Source organism: Oncorhynchus mykiss, chromosome 20, assembly GCF_057628025.1.
Source record: "Oncorhynchus mykiss isolate SJ-2025 chromosome 20, ASM5762802v1, whole genome shotgun sequence".
Classification (NCBI taxonomy): Eukaryota; Metazoa; Chordata; class Actinopteri; order Salmoniformes; family Salmonidae; genus Oncorhynchus; species Oncorhynchus mykiss.
In genome coordinates, this window is record NC_143041.1 from 4,970,592 (window position 1) to 4,982,937 (window position 12,346).

Below are 12,346 nucleotides of genomic sequence, written 5' to 3' on the forward strand. Positions count from 1 at the left end.
ATAAACATATCCAGGTGTTAGAATGGCCAAGTCAAAGTCCAGACCTGAATCCAATCGAGAATCTGTGGAAAGAACTGAAAACTGCTGTTCACAAATGCTCTCCATCCAACCTTACTGAGCTCGAGCTGTTTTGCAAGGAGGAATGGGAAAACATGTCAGTCTCTCGATGTGCAAAACTGATGGAGATATACCTCAAGCGACTTACAGCTGTAATCGCAGCAAAAGGTGGCGCTACAAAGTATTAACTTAAGGGGGCTGAATAATTTTGCACGCCCAATTTTTCAGTTTTTGATTTGTTAAAAAAGTTTGAAATATCCAATAAATGTTGTTCCACTTCATGATTGTGTCCCACTTGTTGTTGATTCTTCACAAAAAAATACAGTTTTATATCTTTATGTTTGAAGCCTGAAATGTGGCAAAAGGTTGCAAAGTTCAAGGGGGCCGAATACTTTCGCAAGGCACTGTATTTAATCAATCTACACACAATAGAATAGAATTTAGAATTTAACAAAAATTAAAACAGAAATACCTTATTTACGTAAGTATTCAGACCCTTTGCTATGAGACTTGAAATAGAGCTCAGCTGCATCCTGTTTCCATTGATCGTCCTTGAGATGTTTCTACAACTTGGAGTCAACCTGTGGTAAATTCAACTGATTTGACATGATTTGGAAAGGCACACACATATCTATATAAGGTCCCACAGTTTACAGTGCATGTCAGAGCAAAAACCAAGCCGTGAGGAATTGTCTGTAGAGCTCCACGTCAGGATTGTGTCGAGGCACAGATGTGAGGAAGTGTGCCAAAAAAACCTGCAGCATTGAAGGTCCCCAAGAACATAGTGGCCTCCATCATTCTTAAATGGAAGAAGTTTGGAACCACCAAGACTCATCCTAGAGCTGGCCGCCAGGCCAAACTGAGCAATCGGGGGAGAAGGGCACTGGTCAGGGAGGTGACCAAGAAACCGATGGTCACTGACAGAACGCCAGAGTTCTTCTGTGGAGATGGGAGAACCTTCCAGAAGGACAACCATCTCCGCTCTTTGGCCTGAATGTCAAGCTTCACGTCTGGAGGAAACCTGGCACCATTCCTACAGTGAAACATGGAGGGGGCAGCATCATGCGGTGGGGATGTTTTTTCAGCGGCAATGACTGGGAGACTAGTCAGGATTGAGAGAAAGATGAACGTAGCAAAGTACAGAGAGATCCTTGATGAAAACCTGCTTCAGAGCGCCCAGGACCTCTGACTGGGTCGAAGGTTCACCTTCCAACTGGACGACGACCCTAAGCACACAGGTGTGGCCCAGCCAGAACCTTGACTTGAAGCCGATCTAACATCTCTGGAGAGACCTGAAAATAGCTGTGGGGTAATGGTCCCCTTCCAACCTGAGAGCTTGAGAGGATCTGCAGAGAATGTGAGAAACTCCCCAAATACAGGTGTGCTTTAATACATTTTAGGATAAGGCTGTAACGTAACAAAATGTGGAAAAAGACAAGGTCTGAATACTTTACAAATCCACTGTACATTACTATTTAATGAACATTCAATCTAATTTGTAGCCAAACTTGAAAAACTGTCTCAAATGACGAATTTAAAAGCACAAAAAATACAAGTGATTAGTATTGTTAATTCAAATTAGAAAAAGAGTGGAAAATGAGTGGAAGTTTTAAGTTTATACAGAAATCCTCAAAACAGTGTCTGGGGACCCTCTGCTAGATTCAATTGTATGTCCTTATGCACATGTTGAGGGTTTCTCATTGACCTATAACCAGTTCACACTCACGCTAACATCTCCTGTCTTATTATCTTTGTTTGATACTGAGAAAATAAGAGAAATATAAACAGAACAAAACAGAACGTGTTTTGGATATTTGAATGGCCATGCAGGAAAGGGTTTAACAATCAATATGAAAAGATAATGCAAGATAATGTTAGCTAGCTAGCTATGGTAGTAACTTCAGTAGCTACTGACCTGCAAAGTTGTCAATGTAGCGCGACACATACATTTTGAAACCGTCTTCTTTCTTGCTCATAGAGGTAACAGAAGAAGCCTTAACATTCCGATTAACATCGTTCACAGTCATTTGTGGGAGATCCTGCAGATAGCAGGTGTAAAATGCCATACTGGTAGCTAGCTTGATGTCAATGTTGTTGTTGACTTTGCAATGGAAGTTGAGAAGCTGGCTAATTGGAATGCGGAAGTGTTGCCAAGTGGGCGTAACTAGAGGCTATTGTTGTACAGGTTTTATCATTATATGTATAATTAAGGTTGAGCACTTGTCTACTCCCAGTTCTACTATCTTCAACAATCTTATTGACAGTAAGGTTGCCAGTTGAGCTGCCAGTATGTATGTATACTGGCAGTTAGTTGGCAGTGAGTTAGTAGCCATTTGAGTGACTAAAATATCACACATAATTTTGGGGGTATAGAAATGCACAAGATCTTAGAAAAAACACTTTCTCTCATGGCTAACTACCATGAAGTTTAAAAAAGACAGGTTGAGTGGGCAGGGAGCTAATATTCATGAGCTCGCCTTGACTGACAGGTATTTGAAATGCCTATGTCAAAAGACTTGGATGCAGTGTTGCAGCACAATCATCTCATGCACATTTGGTGATACACAAAGCAACTGTGTATGGTATGGGCAGGCATAAGCTACGGACAATGAACACAATAGCATTTTATCAATGGCAATTTGAATGCACAGAGATACCGTGACGAGAACCTGAGACCCATTGGTGTACCATTCATCCGCCGCCATCACCTCATGCTTTAGCATGATCATGCACAGCCCCATGTGGCAAGGATCTATACACAATTCCCTGAAGCTGAAAATGGCCCAGTTATTCCATGGCCTGCATACATGTCACCCATTGAGCATGTTTGGAATGCTCTGGATTGACATGTACGACAGCGTGTTCCATTTCCCAGCAATATCCAGCAACTTCACACAGTCATTGATCGGAGAGGGAAAACATTTCACAGGCCACAATCAACAGCTTGATCAACTCTACATAAGACAAAGAGTGGTAACACCAGATATTAACTGGTTTTCTGATCCACGCCCCCACCTTAAAAAAAAAAAAAAAAAACGTATCTGTCACCAATAGAAAAGAAAAAAACTGTCACGTATCTGTCACCTGTATTCCCAGTCATGTGAAATCCATAGATCAGTGCATAATAAGTACAGTGCCTTGCGAAAGTATTCGGCCCCCTTGAACTTTGCGACCTTTTGCCACATTTCAGGCTTCAAACATAAAGATATAAAACTGTATTTTTTTGTGAAGAATCAACAACAAGTGGGACACAATCATGAAGTGGAACGACATTTATTGGATATTTCAAACTTTTTTAACAAATCAAAAACTGAAAAATTGTAGATAGATGTTGTTACGGATACAAGTATCCTGTGTGTGTGTGTATTTATTTTCTCTCCTTCTCCCCCTACAGGTGACAATCATCACTCCCCAATCAGTCACCAATCAATCATCAATCAGAAGACACACCTCCTCCGGTTTCCTACCCAATCACAGTTCCTTTCCCTTGGTATAAAAACCCTGTCAGTTGTTTTCTCTAGAGCTTAATCTCTCTGTCAATGCCATATGTCTGTAGATCGCTCTGTGTTTCACTCTCTCCTACTATGTCTCTCTATCTCACTCTCTTTATGTATTGAGCACCTCCGTATCACTTTGTCCCCACCTTTGAGTATTGGTTTTGCTATATTGTTTGATGGTGGGAAAAGGGTACTAAGACAAGTCGCCCATGGCCATACACTACCCGTAGGTAAACTTTGTTAAATACCCTAGTTAGAACTGGGTGGACCACCCACTGTATTTTTGGATAGTTAGTTAGCTGTGTTTGTAATAGGCTTGTCTAGCTTAGGGGATTTTTGTATATTTGTTTCTTTCCTTGGGTCCAGCTCAGCCCCTTTTCCTGACCCCCCATTACCGTGTGTTTACCAGTAAACCCTGAGTTTGCCGGTAGATTTCAGTTGTCGTGGTTATTTGGTTCTCACTTACTTTGTCACCATTATAAATTGCATGAGTTATGTTATGGGTCTCGTTACCACCCCCCCTAGACTGTCGGGCCAAAAGGGATTCGTAACAGATGTGAATTACTTTGTTTCTCATCTGTTCCTGAATTTATTTGGATCGCGGCATGATGTCTTGCTTTTTGAGATCTTTTGGCCTACTTCACTTTGTCAGACAGGTCTCATAAGTAACTTCATGATTCAACAGGTCTTGCAGTAATCAGGCCTGGGTGTGGCTAGTGAAATTGAACTCAGCTTTACAAAAAATGTGATTAACCACAGTAAATTCATGATTTAGCAAGGGGGGGGGGGCAATTACTTTGTCTCACAGGGCCATGAAGGTTCGGATAGCTTTTTTTCCCCCCTTAAATAACATCACTTAACCCAAGTAAACACAAAATGCAGTTATCTTTGAGTAATATTAAAATGTGTGATCCGAAACATTTAAGTGTGACAAATGTGCAAAAAAATAAGAAATCAGGAAGGGGACAATTTTTCACAGCACTGTATATATAAAAAAGGTACAATACAACATGATCCAGCCTTCTTGGTAAAAAGAGTAGGTGAAAGGATGATCTGTCCTTTGGTCTGATGAGTTAACATTTGAGATATTTGGTTCCAATCGCCGTGTCTTTGCGAGACCCAGAGTAGGTGAATGGATGATCTCTGCATGTGAAGTTCCCACAGTGAAGCATGGAGGTGTGGTGGTGCTTTGCTGGTGACACTGTCTGTGATTTATTCAGAATTCAAGGCACACTTAACCAGCATGGCTTCCACAGCATTCTGCTGTAATACGCCATCCCATCTGGTTTGCGCTTTAGTGGGACTATCACATGTTTTTCAACAGGACAATGACCCAACACACGTCCAGGCTGTGTAAGGGCTATTTGACTAAGGAGAGTGAGGGTGCTGCATCACATGACCTGGCCTCCACAATCACCTGACCTCAACCCAATTGAGATGGTTTGGGATGAGTTGGACTGCAGAGTGAAGGAAAAGCAACTAACAAGTGCTCAGTATATGTGGGAACTCCTTAAAGACTGTTGGAAAAGCATTCCAGGTGAAGCTGGTTGAGAAAATGTCAAGAGTGTGCAAAGCTGTCATCAAGGCAAAGATGCACATAATTCCAAATGTGTTATGTCATAGTTTTGATGTCTTCACTATTATTCTACAGTGTAGAAAGTCAAGAAAAACCATTGAATGAGTAGGTTTGTCCAAACGTTTGACTGGTACTGTATGCATAGTGTAATTGTTTATTGATGTGTTCATGCAAGCTCATCTGCAAAAGAGATTGTGGTCTAAACATGACTCCCTGGCTAAATAAATGTTAAATAAAAATCCATTGTTACACAGGGGTCATCAAGTCTTTGGCTAAGGTAGATTAAAGGCTAGGATGAAACCTATGGGCATGTTTGTATACTCTTCAACATCATTCCTTCCTCGTTTTGTTGAATTAATCACCAATCTGACATGAAGCGATGCGTTACTGCTGGGCTGTAAAAAAAAATTGAGCATGCCATATAGATTCCCGGATTAATGGATAAATCCAATAATATAGAACTTGACTATGCACACTGTTCATTCAAAGCAATGAGCAGCAACGACTGAAGGAACAATGATTTATAATTTCAAGTCATGAGACGGGAGGAGCAAGGGGATGAGGAAATGTTTCTTACTTCCAGAACCTTCCCTGTGATGAACTGATTGCAGGCCTCACACTGGACCCCAAAATGGATCTGGTAGTCTTTCTCGCAATAGGGGGTGCCATCCCTAAGAGAAAAGAGGGGGGTTGGGGGAACAAGAGAGTCAGGCAGACAGAGAGGGCAAGATCTGAACATTTCTAGTCAATAAACACTTAGATATTGGCTGTGATATAAGATGGCGTCTGAGAAGTCAAAACTGTAATATCTTATGCTTCACGGAGTCGTGGCTGAACGACGACACTATCAACATACAGCTGGCTAGTTATACGCTGTACCAGCAGGATAGAACAGCGGCGTCTGATAAGACAAAGGGGGGCGGATACTGTATTTATCCTCTTGATTCCTGCTTACAAGCAAAAATTAATGCAGGAGGCACCAGTGACTCGATCAATAAAAAAGTAGTCAGATGAAGCAAATGCCAAGCTACAGGACTGTTTTGTTAGCAGACTGGAATATGTTCAGGGATCCCTCTGATGGTCTTGAGGAGTACACCACATCAGTCACTGGATACATCAATAAGTTCATTGATTACGTCGTTCCCACAGTGACCGTACGTACATACCTCAACCAGAAGCCATGGATTACAGGCACCATCCACACTGAGCTAACGGCTAGCTAACGGCTAGAGTTGCTGCTTTTAAGGAGCGGGACTCTAACCCGGAAGCTTATAAGAAATCCCACTATGCCCTCCAACAAACCATCTATCAGGCAAAGAATCAATACAGGACTAAGATCGAATCGTACTACACTGGCTCCGACACTCGTCAGATGTGGCAAACCATCACAGACTACAAAGGGAAGCAACGCCGAGAGCTGCCCAGTGAAACGAGCCTACCAGACGAGCTAAACTACTTCTACGCTCGCGTCGAGGCAAACACTTAAAATATGCATGAGAGCACCATGCATGTTTCAGTGTTACGCTCTCCGCTGCCGATGTGAGTAAGACCTTTAAACAGGTCAACATCCACAAGACAGATTACCAGGACGTGTACTGTGAGCAGGCTCGGACCAACTGGCAAGTGTCTTCACTGACATTTTCAATCTCTCCCTGTCCGAGTCTGTAATACCAACATGTTTCAAGCAGACTACCATAGTCCCTGTGTCCAAGAACACCAAGGTAACTTGCCTAAATGACTACCGACCCATAGCACTCACGTCTGTCGCCATGAAGTATTTTGAAAGGCTGGTCATGGCTCACATCAACAAGATTTTCCCAGAAACTCTAGACCCACTCCAATTTGCATACTGCCCCAACAAATCCAAGGATGATGGAATCTCTATTGCACTCCACACGGCCCTTTCACACCTGGACAAAAGACACTTTCAAGTTAAGTGTACTGTTAGTTAGCTAGCTCGCTAGTTAACGTTACATGTATGATCTTATTATTCGTATCTCAGAGCCATTTGCTTTGCTAGTTATAGCCTAATGTTAGCTAGCTAACATTGAACCTGGTTGGTTAAGTAACTGCAGATTCATGCAGGGTAGTGTCGTCATGAGTTGGGATTATGGTTCATTGTTTAGCTAGCATGTCTTAAAAGAATCCACCATGCAAGTATCCATTTCAATATAATGTCACTGCGACAACTGTTGATAGACGTAGCTGGTAAATTCACTCTGGCTATCAAGCCGATTTCAGAGCAAGGGTAAAATAGTCTAACAAGTTATATTTTCAGATATTACACGTTTCTAATTTTGATAGAAAGTATTTTTCAAGCTAAAGTGTACTGTTAGCTAGCTAACATTAGCTGGTAGGCTCGCTAGCTAACGTTACGTGTATGATCTTGTTATTCGTATCTCAGACCCGTTTGCTTTACTAGTTATAGCCTAATGTTAGCTAGCTAACAGATTCATGCATGGTAGTAATGTTAGTAATGTGGGATTATGGTTAAATACCTAGCTACCTACATGTCCAAGCAAAAGACAAGTAACCATTTCATTAGAATGCCACTGCGACGACTGTTGATAGACGTAGCTGGTAAATTCGCTCTGGCTATCTACTCCGATTTCAGGGCACTCTCGTCTGAGTGTGCCAGAGCGCAGAATAACTGAAGAATTTACGAACGCTCAACACCTGTTGAATATGACCGTAGTCAGTTGGCAAAAAAGTGTAAATTGTAGCTAGCAAGCTGGCCAACGCTAGCCAGTTAGCTTGGGTGCTTGACTGCTGTTAACGCTTGGATCAACCTTTAAAGACATGGGTCGGGCTAAAACTTGAGGGTGTGAACGATGCTGAATGGGTGTAGACAAAGAAGAACTATCCCGTAGGTACCAAAAGGCCACTTTTGAGGTTACAAGTTTCTCAACTTTCAAAGCAGAATTTCTTCCCTATTGTTCCTCAAATGCAGGGTATGATATACCAGTCTGTAGCTCTGTGTCTGTACTTTTATCAAATGTAAAAAACAAAATGTTGAAATGTTGCTACATGAGACCGAATCAAGGCGCTCAGTCACATATCTGCATTGGATGCGTCTCAAAATCGTCTGTCGCATCTCCGAACAGGCCGACAAAACTATTATGACCCCTCTATGGAAAGATGAGACTTGCTCTTAGAGTACAGATTATTGTATGGGATTTACAAATATTTGAGAGATCATTTCACTTTTGTTTTAAACTTTGAGTAAATGTATTTATTGGTTTCTTTTCATTTTGATAAGAGATGAAAATGCAATGAATTGCAGGTTATTTGTTAATTTCAAAAAAGGAAATTACAGATTTTAAGGTTGTGTCATTTGATTTGGGGTGGGGAATTCTTGGGGGGAAAAAATGGTGTCCCTTGCAATTTTCCCTTTAAGCTGTGCTCGTGCACACAGTTCCCAGGGCCTGCTGCACATAATACATATCAGCGCACGCAGAAAAGCAACGTCACTCAACTTTCTAGAGTTCTCTTGTTAGTTAATACTATCAACGTTTCCCTTTACTGTGGGAATTGTGATTGAATAATACTGCGTTGATTCACTTTCAATGTAACAGACCGAAACAAAACTAACTATGCAAGAGGGGCCACAGTGTCTCCTGACCCCTCCTGTCTCAGCCTCCAGTATTTATGCTGCAGTAGTTTATGTGTTGGGGGGCTAGGGTCAGTTTGTTATATCTGGAGTACTTCTCCTGTCCTATTCGGTGTCCTGTGTGAATTTAAGTGTGCTCTCTCTAATTCTCTCTTTCTCTCTTTCTTTCTCTCTCTCAGAGTACCTGAGCCCTAGGACCATGCCTCAGGACTACCTGACATGATGACTCCTTGCTGTCCCCAGTCCACCTGGCCGTGCTGCTGCTCCAGTTTCAACTGTTCTGCCTTATTATTATTGGACCATGCTGATCATTTATGAACATTTGAACATCTTGGCCATGTTCTGTTATAATCTCCACCCGGCACAGCCAGAAGAGGACTGGCCACCCCACATAGCCTGGTTCCTCTCTAGGTTTCTTCCTAGGTTTTGGCCTTTCTAGGGAGTTTTTCCTAGCCACCGTGCTTCTACACCTGCATTGCTTGCTGTTTGGGGTTTTAGGCTGGGTTTCTGTACAGCACTTTGAGATTTCAGCTGATGTACGAAGGGCTATATAAATAAATTTGATTTGAAGAGATTTTGTTGTGTGCAGAATGCATCATAATAGCATTGACAGGGATGACTCAGGTCCCTACTCTACACAGGCCTATATGCAAATAGGCCATTGCCATATATGGATCTGTACCATTCCCTTTGAACTGGACTGTGTTTACAACATGAGCAGTCGGGAATTTGCTTGTTTTGAGACCAAAGCGAGAGCTACTACGTGTGTACATTCGTTCATATTCTTTGCTAGATAGTGAGTTATTAGCACAGTTATGAATCATTTGTAGTCAGCAATGGGGGAGTGATTGCTTCCTACAAAAGCACAAAACGTCTGCATTTCTAGACATCTTTGAAAAGCGAGTCAGAGGGACAGTGTTGTATTTTGAGACAGGCTTGAATAAGCGAAGTAGCCAATAAGAAGAGGGTAGCATAATTTGTCTGATTCTCTGTAATAATGGTATGGGAATAATGATAGTGGTTTCTTGCATTAAACAACATTTTCAGTAATCTCTTTGTCTGAAGGACAAGTGGGTAAACAGGTTATGCCAAGCCCTGCATAGTTTTTTCAAAAGTCTCATGGAAAGTAAGCCTACGTTGAACACCACACATTGGCTGCTACTGTAGGCTGAACGATAGAACAGCTATTTCCATGTTAAATGTTACGGGATGCATTTTCTCCATTGTTTTGATGGTAGGCCACTCTGGCAGGTCTACATTATGATCAAATAGCCACAATAACCTACTTGACCACTGTTTACTAAATTAAAGCAGGTACAGCCTCAGTGTTCAAAGTAAATGCGCAGGAAGTTGCACATATCTCACAACTTTCAAGTTCTTGCTCAGCAGAACTGAAATTTTCTCAGTGACGAAACAACTTAGAGGGAACATTGGTCTCAAGGAATTCTGGTGGAAAAAAAAGTGGTAAAGGGGCAGCCAGTGGAAAATATGGAAAATATGGAGCATAGGGGTTGGTAATGTTGTCTAGTTGCACCATGATTGGCTAAGTGTTCTGTCACTCATGTCACCGCAAAATCTATGGCTAGAGCTTGAAAATTCAAGCCCCTTGTGTGCTGCCATAGAGTTCCATTAGAAGTGCCCATCCAAGGAGGCTCAAGGTAATTGGGCACAGATAAAATTACATCAAATCACGCTATATCTACCGTATATTGACATAATTGGACTGATCATGTCAACATCATACTTTTAAAATCTTAGCTAGCAGTCATCATGAATCAAATAGACAATCTACTGGCAAATCCTTTTCCATCCTTATCATATGAAGAGAGAAATTATGAAGAGAAATGGTATATCAAATTATCGGTGCTCATCTGCCATTGGACATTAACATTACACAACAAGTTGGAAACCGCAAATTCAACAATGAGTGGTTTGGAAGGAATCAGTGGCTACCTGCAAGTCTTGCAAAGCAATCAGTAGCCAGCAATTCAGAGGAGTGGGTGTGTGGTCCAAGTCTGTGTTTAAGGGTCTCCTTTCCAAGCTTAAAATGATAAACACTCAACATTGGCCATGCTGTCAATCCAGTATGACTTCTGCCGTACTGGAAACTCGGAACTCTCAGGCTTCAGTGAGTTCAAGACAACTGCGAACTCAGAGAAAAAGCTCAGACAGGGAAAATACGTTTTGAATGCCCATCCAACTCGGAATTCCAAGTTGGGAACTCGGGCCTCTTTCTAGCGCTCCGACCTGAAGATCAGATATCATGATTCAACCTTGTTTTTTTCCAGAGTCCCCAGTTGTCTTGAAAGCGCCATGAATCCAGAGAATGCCAGACTTGGATGACAAAGTTTTATGACAAAAACATACCCACGAAGGACGAAATAAAATAAAAATGTATTGGGCACATACACATGGTGAGCAAACGTTAATGCGAGTCTAGCGAAATGTTTGTGCTTCTAGTTCCTACAGTGCAGTAATATCTAACAAATTCACAATGACTACCTTATACACACACAAATGTAAATGGATGGAATAAGAATATGTACATGTAAATACACTGCTCGAAAAAATAAAGGGAACACTTAAACAACACAATTTAACTCCAAGTCAATCACACTTCTGTGAAATCAAACTGTCCACTTAGGAAGCAACACTGATTGACAATAAATTTCACATACTGTTGTGCAAATGGAATAGACAACAGGTGAAAATTATAGGCAATTAGCAAGACATAAAGGAGTGGTTCTGCAGGTGGGGACCACAGACCACTTCTCAGTTCCTATGCTTCCTGGCTGATGTTTTGGTCACTTTTGAATGCTGGCGGTGCTTTCACTCTAGTGGTAGCATGAGACGGAGTCTACAACCCACACAAGTGGCTCAGGTAGTGCAGCTCATCCAGGATGGCACATCAATGCGAGCTGTGGCAAGAAGGTTTGCTGTGTCTGTCAGCGTAGTGTCCAGAGCATGGAGGCGCTACCAGGAGACAGGTCAGTACATCAAAAGACGTGGAGAAGGCCACGTCAACCCAGCAGGAGTAGGAGGAGCACTGCCAGAGCCCTGCAAAATGACCTCCAGCAGGCCACAAATGTGCATGTGTCTGCTCAAACGGTCAGAAACAGACTCCATGAGGGTGGTATGAGGGCCCGACGTCCACAGGTGGGGGCTGTGCTTACAGCCCAACACCGTGCGGGACGTTTTTCATTTGCCAGAGAACACGAAGATTGGCAAATTCGCCACTGGCGCCCTGTGCTCTTCACAGATGAAAGCAGGTTTTGTTGTCAGCACATTCAACTATGTAAAGAAAAAAGTATATTTAATTCATTCAGATCTAGGATGTGTCCCTTAATTTTTTTGAGCAGTGTATATTGATGCGCGATAGCCGTGCGGCATAGGCAAGATGCAACAGATTGTACAAAATACAGTATACAGTTGAAGTCGGAAGTTTACATACATCTTAGCCAAATACGTTTAAACTCAGTTTCACAATTGCTGACATTTAACTCAGGTCAGGTTTTTACTGTGGATGAAGATACTTTTGTACCCGTTTCCTCCAGCATCTTCACAAGGTCCTTTGCTGTTGTTCTGGGATTGTTTTGCACTTTTCGC

At 42.0% G+C, this 12,346-nt stretch overlaps 1 protein-coding gene across 1 annotated transcript in view; it reads right to left on the minus strand.

Moving 5' to 3' along the window:
- The window catches only part of ablim1b (actin binding LIM protein 1b), a 76,530-nt gene that overhangs the window by 21,142 nt on the left and 43,042 nt on the right, over positions 1-12,346 (minus strand). Inside the window, exon 6 of the mRNA XM_090212037.1 lies at positions 5,708-5,801. Coding sequence (XP_090068163.1) covers positions 5,708-5,801 — 94 coding nt within the window. The remainder of the gene's footprint in view (positions 1-5,707; positions 5,802-12,346) is intronic.